The sequence below is a fragment of the Mus caroli genome, chromosome 3 (genome assembly GCF_900094665.2).
Source record: "Mus caroli chromosome 3, CAROLI_EIJ_v1.1, whole genome shotgun sequence".
Lineage (NCBI taxonomy): Eukaryota > Metazoa > Chordata > Mammalia > Rodentia > Muridae > Mus > Mus caroli.
In genome coordinates, this window is record NC_034572.1 from 81,522,903 (window position 1) to 81,538,666 (window position 15,764).

General features: G+C 47.6%; 1 protein-coding gene across 2 annotated transcripts in view; it reads right to left on the minus strand.

Moving 5' to 3' along the window:
• Positions 1–2,047: 2,047 nt before the first annotated feature.
• Syt11 (synaptotagmin 11) overlaps positions 2,048–15,764 on the minus strand; it is a 29,831-nt gene continuing 16,114 nt past the window's right edge. Inside the window, exons 3-4 of one of the 2 annotated variants that reach the window (XM_029475529.1) lie at positions 4,301–4,421; positions 2,048–3,538 (exon numbers count right to left, since the gene is read on the minus strand). In XM_029475529.1, the coding sequence (XP_029331389.1) occupies positions 3,228–3,538; positions 4,301–4,421 (432 nt within the window). In that variant the 3' untranslated portion in view covers positions 2,048–3,227. Of the gene's footprint in view, positions 3,539–4,297; positions 4,422–15,764 lie in introns of both variants that reach the window. The other variant, XM_021158451.1, reaches the window with a different exon arrangement.

The following is a 15,764-nucleotide window of genomic DNA, read 5'->3' on the forward strand; positions in this document are numbered from 1 at the left end:
CACACACACACACACACACACACACACACACACGGTGCACATACAAACAGGCAAACACTCCTACACGTAAAATAAACAAGTCTAAAACCAAAAACCTTCCGTCCTCTCCGCTGGTGGCTGTGGCCTTACAGCTCACCCCTATTTTATAGGACTGTAACCCAGAGCTGCGATGAAGTGCTGTCTACAATCACAGTCCTCACCCAGCTTCAAGAAACCCAGGCTGCACCACTGTGCCTATTTAATCAGAATCAGTCTTTATTCTGCACGTGTGTGTGGCGCATTAACAAGGTCCACATACAAGATAGCATTACATATTGCAGGTTAGCGTCACAGCAGTATGCAATTTCACACAGTTCATGTTAGCTTTTTCCATTTTTTTTTCTTTTTAGTTTGACACTTGTATATTTTTTTTTTTTGAGTTTTATTTTTACAAGAGAAGACACAAGGTAAAGAAAGACGACCACTTTGGAGAGGGATCGTGGTGAGGGCAATGTCACTATGACCAGTGTTAAAAGTCTTCCTATCCCCCTCCTAAGTAGGGTCCCCTGGTCCCACACAGCCTTCTGTCTGCTCTCCAGCACAGCATTGTCCATAAACACGTACACGGTGGCCATGCTGAGAACCAAAAAAAGGAAGAACTCAAGAGGGAACTTCTGATATTGTGAATAGCTCTCAGAGTTCCCAAAGAGTCAAGAAATCTCCATAGACAGATTGGCTGCTGGGAAATCAGGAGTGACCTTTCCCTAACCTATTCCTAACCACAAGAGCCTTGTGCAAAAGCTAGGAAGTGACTCTCTTGTCTTTCAGTGGACAGGGAGAGGCATTCTGCCTCCACCCACATCAGCGAGCTCTGTAAAGAACAGATGTGAAAGCCAGAGTCAGCTAAGAAGCTCTAGGGTACCACGTCCAGGGCATGATGGATCAGGCCTGAGGTAGGAGGGAGGAATCCTGTACTGCCCACCCCGACAGACACCGAGGCAGCCCCAAGCCTGTGAAAGTACCGGCTCCCCCACCAGCACCCGCTGGTCTGCAGATCCAGAGGATGCAAGGAATTGAGCTGCAGGGGGATGGGGAAGGGAGGAGCGCGGTGAGGCTGTTTCCCAGACTTCTCAGGGGGAGCAACAGAGGCACACACAGCGGGACAGAGGCCAGGCTCCACCTGTCACTTGGCAACTTCTCCGAGGAGCTGCTCAGTGACTTCTGATCTTTACACATTAAGGCGACGAAGAGGAACCATTTCCATTTTTTTTTCCCTAATGGGGCTTAGAATGCTCCTGCCGGGTTTTCATTAAACTATGTCAAAATGCCTTTTTAGAAAACAAAAAGTATTTTCTTCTACGTATGATACAATATTTACATTCCATGGGTTAAAGGACGGGGACTAGTGGTGTGATCCCAGCTGATGGCGAGACACTGCGTCAGATGATGGGATGGAAGAGCTATCAGTAGCAAGAGCACAGTGGGGCTGCCTGCCTGTACAGCACTGCTCTGCCTTGCCAAGAGTTGGCAGAAAACAAAAACAAAAAACAGAAGCAAAAGCAAAACCAACCAAACAAAAAGCAAATGAAAGGTTGGGGCGGGGAGTAGAGTGGATTCAGATCTACAAGCACGAGGGGAACCACCAAAGGCATTGTCACCAACCCTCTCCATGGAAAGTCAGCTTGTCCACCCCTTCTCAGAAGCAAGCTAGAAAGTGACGGTCTTTAGGGAAGTGGGCACTTCAGTTACAGCTAATCTTTCAGGCCCCGGATCAAGCTGTTTCTCATCTGACTGAGATCCTCTTCAGGCTGTCAAAGTCAGCACTGCCCATCCACGCTCACCCCTCGTTCCCGAAGCCTCCATGTGGAGACCTGGATCTGAACTGCAGTACAGTGTGCAAGCTCTGCACTGTGTTGTGCAGTGGTGGAGAGATGGTGAAACTTTGGTTTCCACCCTTTTTTTTTTTAAAGATTTATTTATTTTTATTATATGTAAGTACACTGTAGCTGTCTTCAGACACACCAGAAGAGGGAGTCAGATCTCATTACGGATGAGCCACCATGTGGTTGCTGGGATTTGAACTTCGGACCTTCGGAAGAGCAGTCAGGTGCTCTTACCCACTGAGCCATCTCACCAGCCCCTGGTTTCCACCCTTTACCGTGTGGGGAGACTCCCAGTTCTCCAGCCGTGCGCTTCTGCTGAGGAGAGTGGGGCTCTGAAGGCATTCACATGATCTTACTACTCAGCCCCACGTGGCTTTCTTAAGAGCTATTACTGTAAACCTCAGGGAAAAAGAGTCCTTTCTGGGGCCCATTTCCTTAAGAAACAGAAAGCAACCTGTGTTGGCAGCTACATAATGTGGAGATACCAGAGTGTCAGAAGCAGCTCTGGAAAAGTAAAAGCCAGTGTAACCTTTCAAACCTAGCACTGCTGACCACCGATGAAGAGCCTACCACAGAGGGCCACGTGGGCATCTTATTTCCTCCCCTGTCCCCTGACCTGCAAGTCGCATTCAGGATATGCTGTGCTCACAGGTCCCTCCCTAGGTGATATCTCCATAGCAACTAGAGAAATCAGCTAGTGAGTCCTAAGTCCAGCCCCACCTCTCCTGTGCTCTCAGGGCTATCTCTAGTCACTGGCTGCCTGCTAGCCTTTTACAGCACACACCCCATTCTCAATTACTCTTTCTCCTGGAACCCAACTCTTTTCTTTGCTTACTACAGACCTCAGGATTTGGAACTCAGCCAAAGAGCAGAGATGTGAGAGGTGACAGAAAAAAGGACTGGATGACGGGAACGCGGGGCTTTACAAGGGCAGACTTTTCTCCTGAAGTGATGGGGGACTGGAATAACCCAGAGAAGCCTGATAAAGAGAGGCCAATTTCAGGGGATCAGCAAATACAATTCGGCACAAAACACAATTTTCATGGATTAAAATCTGCAACTTGATATTGGTTAGGCTAATTTCTTGTTTGTATTAGACATGCAAGTATAAGGTTACATTGTTATATATAGACTTGGGGTCTTTCCTTCTCTTCCCCCCTCATTTTTTAAAAACAAAAGATCGTCTAGTGCCTTGCAAAGAAGAAAGCAATCCTCACGCTAAGAACCAATCTGCAGCTGTGTGGAGTGTGAGGTTCTTCGTGTGGTTTGTTCTGTAAGAAATCTTCTTCTACGACTAAAATGAGGTTTTGAGTCAGCTTCTCTGTCACCTCTCCCCGCCATGTGCCTCCCCACCTGGCCCCAGGGTTAGTACTCGCTCAGACTGTGCCACTTGGCTATGGGCTTGCGGGGACTCTCGCAGACCTCTCTCCAGTGTTCTGCACCACTGGTTGTGACACTGTGTGCCCCCAAGATCAGCCTCCCTACCACCTCATTCTTAGTAGTGCGATCGAAGTCAATGACAAGGAACTCGATGCTGATATCAGGCAGAAGGTCGGTGGGGATGTCATAGATGAACGACTCATTGAAGACGGGGTTCAAAGTGCACTTCTTTACATGGGTTTTCTTCTTGGCAATGCGTTTTCTGCCGTAGTAGACGTTCACCTTGACATAAGGATCTGGAGCCCCCAAAGAGAAGAAGAAGAGAGACAGGCCTATGACACGGTCCTCTGCTGTGTGCTGGTTCTGTGTTTAGAATTCTAACAGTGGTTCTCAACTTGTGGTTCACGACCCCTTTGTGGGTTGAAGGACCATTTCACAGGGGTCATAGCAGATATCCTGCATATCAGATATTTACACTATGACTCATAACAGGAGCAAAATTATAGTTACGAAGTAACAATGAAAATAATTTTGTGGATAGGGGTTACCACAACGTGAGGAACTGTGTTAAAGGGTTGCAGTTTTAAGGAGGTGGAGAACACAGGTTTAGATGGAAGAGACTCTGTTGTCCTCATCTTTGCTGACTGACCATCAGGTCTTCAGTGATTGCACCATGAGTGTACACAGACTACACATGAGTCTGGCTGTCTAACCTGGGGTGGGGCAGGGGAAACAAGCAGGTGAGGAGTGTAGAACAAGGTGTAGGCCTGCAGAAATCAGGAAGCACTGTCAGGGCCACAGGGAGGAAAAGATTACTGCAGTCTCTTTTATAACTCTCACCTGAAGTAACCGCTCCAGCATGCATGAGGTTAGAATACCCTTGGTTTACCAAGCACCACTGTAGCTGGGAACCTATTGGCTAGTTATGGGGAGCAAACACAAACAAAAGAGTAGGTGGACCATGAAAAAGGGCAGGGTTCTAGACATGGAATATGTCAGGGCCATGGTGAGGGGCTGCGGTTCAGTCAGAGAAACAGGTTGAAGTAAATAGCTGCTACCTGAGAGACCGGTGATATCCATCTTCGGCAAGTGTCTGGCTTTGAGGACCACCACTGTCATTCTCTGTGCGACGGGCTGGTATGACAGAGATACCTGGAGTTCCCCTCTGCTAATGCACTTCTGTAAGGGAGAGACCTGAGGTCAGAATCCTGGCAGGAGAGCTGGAGACTAGAAAGCCATGTGCAGAGGAGAGGGAAGAGAGCCTGCACGTGGGTGTGCTCAGGGACAAGTAAGAGGTGTGGATTCAGGCGAGGTACAGCAGCACCATCAAGACAGCCAGAGCTCTGAAACCTACACTGGCTGATTTAAAGCTGATTCCCATGTCCATCCTTGTGTGTATGTGTGTGTGTGTGTGTGTGTCTGGGGATGGAATTTAGGGTCTCCTGAATATCAGGCTAGTACTCCACCACTAGTTGGGCAGTCAAATCTCAGGACTCCAGAGGTCGACATATGAGTTTGAGGCCAGCCTGGCCAGCCAGGGCTGCATAGTGAAAGCCTGTTTACCATAGGATGCACTTGCTCGCATTCCTTCTCTCTGCCTCACAGGGCCTCACACTCTGTATACATAGGATGGCCTGGATCTACTGATCCTCCTGGCCTCCAGACCCCAGTGTTTTGTTATGTCAGCTTGGTTCAGGCTATTCCTTCTCAGTGTGTTGTCACAAGTTAGTAAACATTCCTGAACTTTTTCTGCTCCTTCCTCTGAAAAACAGAAATCCTCCCTCACAGAATCATTAGGAATGCTGGGTAAACCAAATTTTGTAAACAGCAGCTGTGTTCAGCATGTAGCGGCTTCTAATTTGGTTCTTAAGATTAAAGGTGGGGAGGGGTCAGTGCTGGAGACTCAGTAACTCCAGCTCCAAGGGATCCAGCCCCCACCACTGGGCTTCAATTGTCTTTGCACACACATGGTATATACTTACACAGACACACACACTTAAAAACAAACTGGGGACCAGGCAGGTGCTTTCTTGGTAAAGTGTTTGCTTTGACAGCGTGAGGACCTGAGTTTGGGTTCCTTGGCATCTGTGTGAAACTTCAAAGGAGAATTGAGATCACCATCCTGGCAGCATGTGCCAGGATTCCCAGTGCTGGGAAGTGGAGACAGGCCATCCCTAGAGCTCACTGGTCAGCCCCCAGATTCAGTGAGAGATCTCATTTCAAAACACAGAGAAGAGCCAGGTGTGGTGGCGCACCTTTAATCACAGCACTTGGTAGGCAATGGCAGGGAGGTCTCAGTGGGCACCCTGGCCTACAGAGTGAGTTCCAGGACAGCCAGGGGTGTGCAGAGAGACCCTGTCTCAATAAACAAACAACAAAACCCACAAAGGGGTGGTAGTGGTGGTGGTGTTAGGATGGCTCATTGAGAACAGCTGCCTGCTATCAATTCTTTTTTTCATTTTTTTGAGACAGGGTTTCTCTCTATAGCCCTGGGTGTCCTGGAACTCACTCTGTAGACCAGACTGGCCTCGAACTCAGAAATCTGCCTGCCTCTGCCTCCCAAGTGCTGGGATTAAAGGTGTGCGCCACCACTGCCCCAGCTGCCTACTATCAAATCTAAACCTTGGAAAGTACCAAGTGAGAAAACAGATCCCTTCAGGCTACTTTTTGACTTCATCTGTGCATTGTGGCAAGCACTGCCTGCCCCAAATTAAGAAATAAATGTTAAGGAAAAAAAAAAAAAAAGGTGGGCTGGAGAGATGGCTCAGTGGTTAAGAGCATTGGCTGCTCTTCCAGAGGACCTGAGTTCAATTCCCAGCAACCACACAGTGGCTCATGACCATCTATGAAGGGATCTACTGGCATGACTCCTACACTTTAAAAATATATCTAAATAAACAAACTTAAAAAAAAAGTTGTAGCAAGACCAAAGAAGATATTCATGTCAGCTTGTGGCCTCCACACACAGACTTGAACTGGGCTTTGTGATACACAGATGTAATGCCAGTCCTTGAGAAGTCAGGAGCATCAGGGGTTCAAGGTCAGCCTCAGTTATATAGTCAATTCAACCCCTGAACTACATAGACATTGTCTCAAAATGTTTTTCCTTGAGCTGTGTGTGGTGACTCAGACCTTTAATCTCAGGACTCAGAAGGCAGAGGCCGGTGGATCTTTGTGAATTTGAGGTCAGCCTGGTCTACACAGTGCGGCTTTGTCTCAAAAAATGTCTTTGAAAACCACGGCTGAGACTGTAGTACAGTGGTAGCGCTTGTGCTTAGCATGTGAGAGTCCCTAGATTCAATCCTCAGGCACAGAACAAGGAATGGCCTAGGCCATGATGCACACCTAATTTTCAGCACTTGGGAGGAGGGCTAGCCCAGGGTATGTAATGAGTTATAAGTGTCCTGAGATACACGATGAGACCATTTCAGAACCAAAAAGGGCTGGGGAGATGACTCAGGAAAGTGCTTGCTGCCCAGGAGTGAGGGCTGACCTGCCTATAATCACAGCACATGGGACACAGAGACTGGGATACCTGGAGCTGGCTGGCTAGCTAGTGTCTGACAAAGTCTAGATGGTGAGCTCAAGGTTCGGAGAGAGACCCTCCCTTGGTAGATCAGGTGGAGACCAATAGAGGAAGACACTGGACCTCAATCCTGGGCCTCCACATGCATGTGCACCCCCATACATGTGAGCACACACACACATACAATCAAATGTGTTTTGGAAATTGTATGGTGGGAAACAGGAGATGGGGTTGCCTCTTCATCCTGCCTGACTACATGACTTGGGCAAGTCCTGGAGCCTGCTGGAACTGCACAAGGTGAGCTGCTGGTCAGTTCTCCCTGCCTGTGCACTGCAGTGCCCCTCTCCTCAGCCGACCCCCTTCTGCTCCTCACTGCCCTCCTTCTTGGTTCCCCAGCTTTAAGATTTAGTCCTATTTTGCACTTGAACCTTACAAGTCTTGCTGTGCCGGCCTGGATGGCCTCACTCCATTCCTGCCTCAGCTTCTCATCGTCAGGGTTACCGCAATGCCACACCTCGCCCAGGCCTAGGAACATTTGCTTGTTTTCAGACTGTGTAGCCCTGGCTGGCCTAGAACTTACCACGACTGGTCCTGGACTCATCAGATCCTCCTTCTGCCTCCCCAGGGCTGTAGAGAAGTGGACCACACCAGTTCCTGGTTAGCTAATGAACAGCGTTTGGGTTCATAGCACACATCAGGTGTCACGGTCCAGGAATTGGGAGACTAAGTGCTGCCTTTCAGGGCCCAGCACTCATCGTACACTGAGGAGACAGAGCCCAGCACTCGAAAATGAGGCGGGAAGACCAGCCTGGCCTACCAGAGCAAGACCCTATTTTATTTTATTTTATTTTATTTATTTATTTATTTTTTTTTGGTTTTTTCGAGACAGGGTTTCTCTGTGTAGCCCTGGCTGTCCTGGCACTCACTTTGTAGACCAGGCTGGCCTCGAACTCAGAAATCCGCCTGCCTCTGCCTCCCGAGTGCTGGGATTAAAGGCGTGCACCACCACGCCCGGCCTTCTATTTTATTTTTTAAATTATTTTATTACTATTTTATGTGATGGGTGCTTTGCCTACATGTATGTTTGTAGACCACATTCACTTAGTGTTTGCAGAGGTCAGACAAGAAGAGGGAACTGCACCCCCTCTCGAACACGAGTCACAGGCAGGTTGTGAGCTGTTATGTGGGTTCTGAGAATTGAACCCAGGTCCTCTGCAAGAGCTAGGTGCTCAGAACCACTAGCTATCTCTCCAGCCTTGAAAACATTCCCCCTTTTTAAAAGATGATTTTTCTTCCAGCACTCAAAAGGCAGAGGGAGGTAGATCTTTGTGAGTTCCAGGACAGCCAGGGCTATGTAGAGATCTTGTCTGGAAAAAAAGAAGTTTTTTATCCCTTCGGCTTCCTGCCCCTTCTCTCTTCTCCATCTTTCTGGCCCTCCTTTTCTAAATAGAAAGGCTGTCCTGGGGATCAAACTCAGAGCCTTATCCATTCTCGGCCAGCTACTGCCCCAGCCGCAGCCTTTGGCTTTTGGAATGGAAGTACAGGAGGAACTAGTAGACTTAAAAAAAAAAAAAAGATTTATTTATTATAGCTTACATGGATGCCTGAAGGCCAGAAGAGGACGCTAGATCTCATTACAGATGGTTGTGAGCCACCATGTAGTTGCTGGGAATTAAACTCAGAATCTCTGGAAGAGCAAGCAGCCAGTGCTCTTAACCTGTGAGCCATCTATCCAGCCTTCAGATTGACATTTTATGGCTTTTTCTCTGCTCAACTGAAGCTTCACATTTTGTTCTTTTTTTAGATTTATTAATTTATATATATATGAGTACACTGTAGCTGTCTTCAGACACACCAGAAGAGGGCATCAGATCTCATTACAGATGGTTGTGAGTCACCATGTGGTTGCTGAGAATTGAACTCAGGTCCCCTGGAAGAGCAGTCAGTGTTCTTGACCTCTGAGCCATCTCTCCGGCCCCACGTTTTGTTATTATTTCGCTGTCATGATCGGCTCTTTGATTGTGCCTATGTATCCATGTCTGATTATAGCAGCAGTTTTCCTTGCCCACCCGTGTGCTTCTGGGATGCTTCCTTTTGGAAGTATTCAGAAAATCTAAAGAGAGAGCCTAATTTCACTTTCACAATTAGCTATAATCACATGGAAAGCAATGCCTCTGAGAAATGCCCTCCAAAATACCAAGAAGGAGTTGTTCACTAGAATAGCTACCAGCTGAATGTGTCTTCATTAGCTTCAACTCATTAAAATTAAATGAGGAGAGGCTGAGGAGACAGTTCAGTAGTTAAGAGCACTTGTTGCTCTGGGGGGGGGTGTGCAGAGTTCAATTCCCAGCAACCACACGGTGGCTCACAGTCATCCACAGTCCCCATATCCGGGGACTCTAATCCCATCTTCCACATGTGACTTCACAGGCACCAGGCACACACGTGGTGCATACACAGGCAAAACACTGAAACATACATGTATTTTGTTTAATTGCAAACGTTAGACAGGGAACTGGCATGCCGGCTGGAGACTCAGAGCAATGCTTTAGCAGAGGAGCTGGGTTTGTTTCTGTACCCACGGGGCAGCTCACAAATGTCTGTACTCTAGTTTCAGGAGACCAATGACTTCTTCTGACCTCTGAGGACACTGCAGGATGAGGTGCCTACATGTGGACAAACATTCAAACACAAGGCAAAAAATAGCTCCTAAATGAAAGTAGAATTCTTAGTCACGTTAGCCTTGGTTCGTGGTTCCCTAGCTAGTGACTGGTGCAAAGAAGACACGGGATGCTTATTCCTGTACGGCAGAGCCAGAAGGAATTTTTTTTTTTGCTACAAGTGATAGCATATTCCTGTAATTTCAGCACTTAGGAAGCTGAAGCAGGAAGATTAGAGATTGAGGTCAGCTTGAGCTATACAGCAAGAGCGTGTTTAAAAACCAACCAACCACACACACCAAGCAGCTGAGGTGGGTGAGGTGGAGACTCCCTGTGATCTCTGCACTTGGGATAGAGTAGGAGAATCTGTTGCACACTGTTATCCTCAGGTGGGCTGGAGAGACGGTGCAGCATGTCCACTCCTCCTTCCGAGACACTGAGTTTGCTTCCCAGGACCTATGTCATGTGGCTCATCGGTATCTGAGAGTCCAATTCTAGGGGATCTGGTGCCCTCTTCTGGCCTCCTAGGACACTCACACACCAGTATACACACATAAATAAAAACATTACCCTCAGAGGCACAATCCTAACACTTGGAAGCAGAGGCAGTAGGATGTCTGTGAGTTCTAGGACAGCCAGGGCTATGTATAGAGACTGTCTACACACAAACAAACAAACAAACAAAGCAAAATAAGACTGTTCTTGGGGATGGAGAGATGGCTCAGCAGTCAGGTACACTTGCTGCTTTTGCAGAGGCCCTAGGCCCCATTCTTAGCATCACAACTGCCTTTAACTCCAGTTCCAGGAGATCCCATGCCTTCTTTTTATTTCCATGGGCTCCTGCATGCACATAGTTCACATAATTACAGCCAAGCACACACACTCATACACATAAAATAAATGAGAGAAAGAGAAAGAGAGAGGAAGGAGAGAGAAAGAGAGAGGTTATTGATTTGTAGAGGAGCTGAGTTTGATTTCCTGCACCCCATCAGATGGTTCATAACCACACATGCTCACATACCCCCACACAAGCACACACACATAATTAAAAAAGAAAAACCAAAAAAAAAAAACCAAAAAAAAAACATTGAGCCGGGCATGGTGGTGCACGCCTTTAATCCCAGCACTCCGGAGGCAGAGGCAGGCGGATTTCTGAGTTCGAGGCCAGCCTGGTCTACAAAGTGAGTTCCAGGACAGCCAGGGCTACACAGAGAAACCCTGTCTCGAAAAACCAAAAAAAAAAAAAAAAAGAAAACATTTCCTTCTCAAAGACAAGCATTTTGGTCTTGTCCTTGGGGCTAATGGTGATCAATTTAATTGAAGAAGGGTTGTTTTTGCTGGAGTTGTCATCTTTCATAAATGTCCCTGCCTTCTAGTGGAACTGACAGACTTTTGGGGCTTGAATTGTGGAGAAAGAATAGGGTGGAATAAAAACAAAGTCGTATACCAAGGAGGAGCCTGCCGCTCACTTGGTGGAGGGTTTGCTGAGCGTTCCCAAAGCCCTGCGTTTGATCCCAAGCACCATAGAAAACTGAACATGGCTGAGAGGAAAAGACAGGATCCAAAATTCAAGGTCAAAATCCATTGTTCTCCAGGGTCTTGGGAAAGCACAGTTCTCGTTGCCACATCAAGCCAATTCCTCTGCAACAGAAGACTACCACAGAAAATTACAACTGATCAAATGCCGAGTCGTGGAGCCCCGTCTCAACGGATGAGTGTTCAGCACAGACTGTAAGAGCCAGAGAACCGGGAAGTCTGTTGTGAGACTGTGTCCTAGAAACATCAGAGAAGCTACACACACATGAAGCCTCACCAACACGACTGCCTAGACAGGAGCTGAACAAAACTTTCACCTGGAATCCCACTGTTTAACAGGTCTTGGGGTCAGGAGTTCAAGGTCATCCAAAGTTACTCAAGAGTCTGCCGCAAAACTCCAAAAACCAGGCTGGAGAGACAGCTCAGAAGAGAAGAATGCATGTTTTCCTGGGTTTGGAGGTGTTGGCTCACAACCTCTATAACTCTAGTTGTAGGGAATCCAACACTCTCTCTGGCCTCCCAGGGAACCAGGCACATGTGTGGTATAGATAAACACATGTAGACAAAACACTCATAGACATTAAAAAGCAATCTAAAGAGGATATGTCCTTATCAAAAAAAAAAAAAAAACCACCAAATACCAAACCTACTTAACAAATATGATTACAGCTTAGAGCTGTGCACGGTGGCACATGCCCGTAAACCCAGTTGCTCCAAAGCCTAAAGATGGGGGATGGCAACCTTGAACCTCGATCTAGTAGCTTGGGGGAGACCCTCTCTCAAACCAAAACCTTTAACAGCAGTCCTGAAAGCTGTTTCAGCCGCCTAAGTTTCCTAGTTATTGTTTAAGGCTGTCTCCAGATTATCTGTTCTTGCAGAGTCCCTGTGCCCCATCCTAGTTCTCTGGGAAAATAGACAACTTCCGGTTTTCTCTCCTACATCATTCCTCAGACAGTAACCCGCTTCCTGGCCTCCTCCTCCTCCTCTTCTGGCTCTTTTCCTTGGGCAGCATGGCCACCCCACTCAGCTGCCTCTGTGCTATGAAGCCTGCGGCCATAACCTGCTGCCATCCATCATTCTGCAGGGAGGGCCAGATCTCCTTGCTCCCTGGGCCCCCTCCCTTTTGCTTTCTATTGAATTCTCTGTTCAGGCTGCACTGTCAAAGGCTCTTTTGAGCCTCTGACGGCTGGGAGCTAAGCTGTTTTCCCAGTCCTTGGGCCCAGTCAGGCAAAGACCTTGTTGTGAAGCAAGCAAGCAGAGAGCCTTGGAGAAGAGATTTTAGTTATGTCTGACAGGGCCTCTGCTGTGGTACAGTGGGCTAGAACCAGGATCCTGAAGGATCCACTCGGATCAATGGAAACCTGTGGAGGGCAGGTCCACTTCCCTGTAACTTGCTAAGCGCCTCCTTCAGAGTCATTTTTCTAGCTAGAACCTGCTTGTGTGCCCTCAATGAACCTTTTGTGGGACCAGAAGTCTGCAGGATCACTACAGCTCTAAATCACAGCCATGAGACAATGCGAGGGGAAAGAGCTCTCTCTGTGTCCCTGGGATAGTAACATGCTTTCTTTCTCCTTCAATCCCCATACTGGACTGGATGATCCAGCGGTCACATGCAAATCTGGGATTTTAAGGATCCTCTCATTCCCATGACACTGCCCCAGGTAAGCAACTTGACCCAAGGAACACTGAGGCCATCTCATGATTCTGTCGTCCCCTCTGCCAGTCGGCTTCTCCCAGCTCTCTGCTTGTACCTCCTGTTTCAGGCTTAGGATGAGAATGTGAGTTTACTTATGATTATTAAATACAATATAAGGAAACAAAGCAGTTGCTTAAAAATTTATTTTCAAGGGCTGGAGTGAGCTCAGCAGTTAGAGCACTGGCTGCTCTTCTAGACAACCTGGGTTTGATTTCTAGCATCCACATGGCCACTCACAACTGTCTGTGTCTTCAGTTCCAGAGGATCCAATGCCCTTCTTTGGCCCCTATAGGTATTAGGCCCACAAGCATACATGCAGGCAAAATACCCATACACATAAAACAAAAATAAATTAAAAAAAATCATGGGGGACTTTTGGGATAGCATTGGAAATGTAATTGAGGAAAATACGTAATAAAAAAAAAAATCAATTCCAGGCAGAGGTGGCGCACACCTTTAATCCCAGCACTTGGGAGGCAGAGGCAGGCGGATTTCTGAGTTTGAGGCCAGCCTGGTCTACAAAGTGAGTTCCAGGACAGCCAGGGCTACACAGAGAAACCCTGTCTCAAAAACAAAACAAAACAAAACAAAAACAAACAAACAAAAACCAAACAACAACAACAACAAATCAATTCCATAGTCCAGGCATTGTGGCACATACCTTTAATCTCAGAACTTTGCAGATAGAGGCCTGGTGTATTGGCTAGTTTTGTGTCAACTTGACACAGCTGGAGTTATCACAGAGAAAGGAGCTTCAGTTGAGGAAATGCCTCCATGAGATACAACTGTCAGGCATTTTCTCAATTAGTGATCAAGGGGGAAAGGCCCTTTGTGGGTGGGACCATCTCTGGGCTGCTAGTCTTGGTTCTATAAGAGAGCAGGCTGAGCAAGCCAGGGGAAGCAAGCCAGTAAGAAACATCCCTCCATGGCTTCTGCATCAGCTCCTGCTTTCTGACCTGCTTGAGTTCCAGTCCTGACTTCCTTCAGTGATGAACAGCAGTATGGAGGTGTAAGCCAAATAAACCCTTTCCTCCCCAACTTGCTTCTTGGTCATGATGTTTGTGCAGGAATAGAAACCCTGACTAAAACACCTGGTCTACATAGCTGGAGATATCTAATCTATATAGTGAGATCCTGTCTCAATAAAATTTTCCCCTAGAGACTGGTGTGTAACTCAGAAGGGCACACAAACACGTGTGCCTCACACCTTTGTGTAGCTTTGTGCATGTTGGACAAGCACTGTTCCTACTAAGCCATATTCTCAGCCTTCCTACGCAGGGACCTTAGAAGGAGGGTTTGGTTGCAGTTACAAGCTTTGAGAGGATGTCCTGGCTGGGGATGTAGCTCAGTGTGTGTTAGACCCAGAGTTAGAGCCCCAGCTCATCCCCCCAGGCCCCTCTTTACAAAAAACGATGCCTTTTAAAGATGAGCTGGAGAGGGAAATGTCTGGAGGAGTTCTGGCTGAAGCCCACACTTTGTCCTGAGAAGGATTTGGAGGCGGCATTTGGGGTCTCTTTGGCTGGGGATCCTGGGGATGAATAAAGGACAGACTCCCGGGTGCTGCTCAGAGATAAGGGCTCAGGAAGTGTGGGAGTCTGGCAAGCTCTGCTGTCCTGTAGGGGCCTCTCCTACTTCGATGTATTGCTCAGGATCCTAGCCCTGGCTTCATCCTCATGAAAGGAGTTAATAAAGTGGGAAGAAACTTGGCTCTCCCCAAGAACTCCTGGCAGTTTAGCAAATGCCATTGTCTGTGCTCTCTGCCTAGTGCCCTGGATTTGAGGCTGCTTTGTCTCCAGCCTGAATCAGTTCCTTTTTGGCCAGTCTTTTCCCAGCTGCAGCTCTCGGCACAGAGCCACCCCTCCCCCACAGTACTGGACTGTGAGCACACAGAGTGGCCTGGAAGAGTGGTGGGTGCTGTTGGAAACAGTCCTCCTTCCAGGACAGACAAGGCTGAGCACTCGAGCCCTGTAAAACTGGAAAGCGAGGAGCAGAGACTGAGGAAAAGTAGGCAGGAGAAGGCAGAGGAGGGGACTTTCCCTTCTGTCGTCTCCACTGTCCCTTCCTGTTATGTCCTTTTTACCTTTTGAGCTAGGATGTCAAGTATTTTAGGCTGTTCTTGAACTTGTAGGGAAGGCTGACTTTGAACCTCTGAATCTCTTGCTTCTACCTCCTAAGTACTGGGGTTGTAGGTACCGCCCTCCACTTTCATTTCATGTGGGACCAGGGATCTGTCCTAAGGTTCTGTACTTCATAGGCAAGCACTCTACCAACTCAGCCACATCCACAGCCCTTGTGTGAGTGTGTGTGTGTGCGTGCGAGTGTGTTTCTGAGACAGTTTCCTGCAGCCTGGGTTGACATTCAGCTTCTGAGAGCTGAGGATGACCTTGAACTCCTAAGCCTCCTCATCTCACCGACCAAGAGCTGGGATTTCAAGCCTCTGCCATGATTCCCAGTTCTCAAAGTCAGAATTGGCTAGTACAGGATTCCAGTACTCAGTCAGCAAAAGCAGGAGGATTATTGTAAACTCAAAGGCAGCCTAGGCAGAGTTGAGTCTCTAGCTGCATATGTGGCAGAAGATGGCCTAGTCGGCAATCAATGGGAGGAGAAGCTGTTGGTCCTGTGAAGATCATATGCCCCAGTACAGGGGAATGCCAGGGTCAGGAAGCGGGAGTGGGTGAATTGGGAGCAGGGCGGGGGTGGGGGGAGGGTATAAGGGGCTTTGGGGATAGCATTTGAAAAAAAAAAAAAAAAAAAAAAAAAAAAAAAAAAAAAAAAAAAAAAAAAAGGCAGCCTAGGCTACATAGTAAGTTCTAGGCCAGCCCAGTCTATGTAGTAAGCTCCAGGCCATTGAGAATTACATAGTAAGACCTCATGTGTTACAAAATAAAACAATAAAAGTAAGTGCTGGAAATGTAGCTCAATTGATAGCGTGCATGCTTGCACGTACATGTGAGCCCTGGGGTCTAACTCTAGCACTGCAGACACTGTGTGCTAGTGCACACCTAAACCCCATGGGATTTAGCACATAGGATGCAGGGAGGACAACAAGGAGTTCAAGGTCATCTTCAGTTCCATCAGATTCTTTTTTTTTTTTTTTTTTTTTT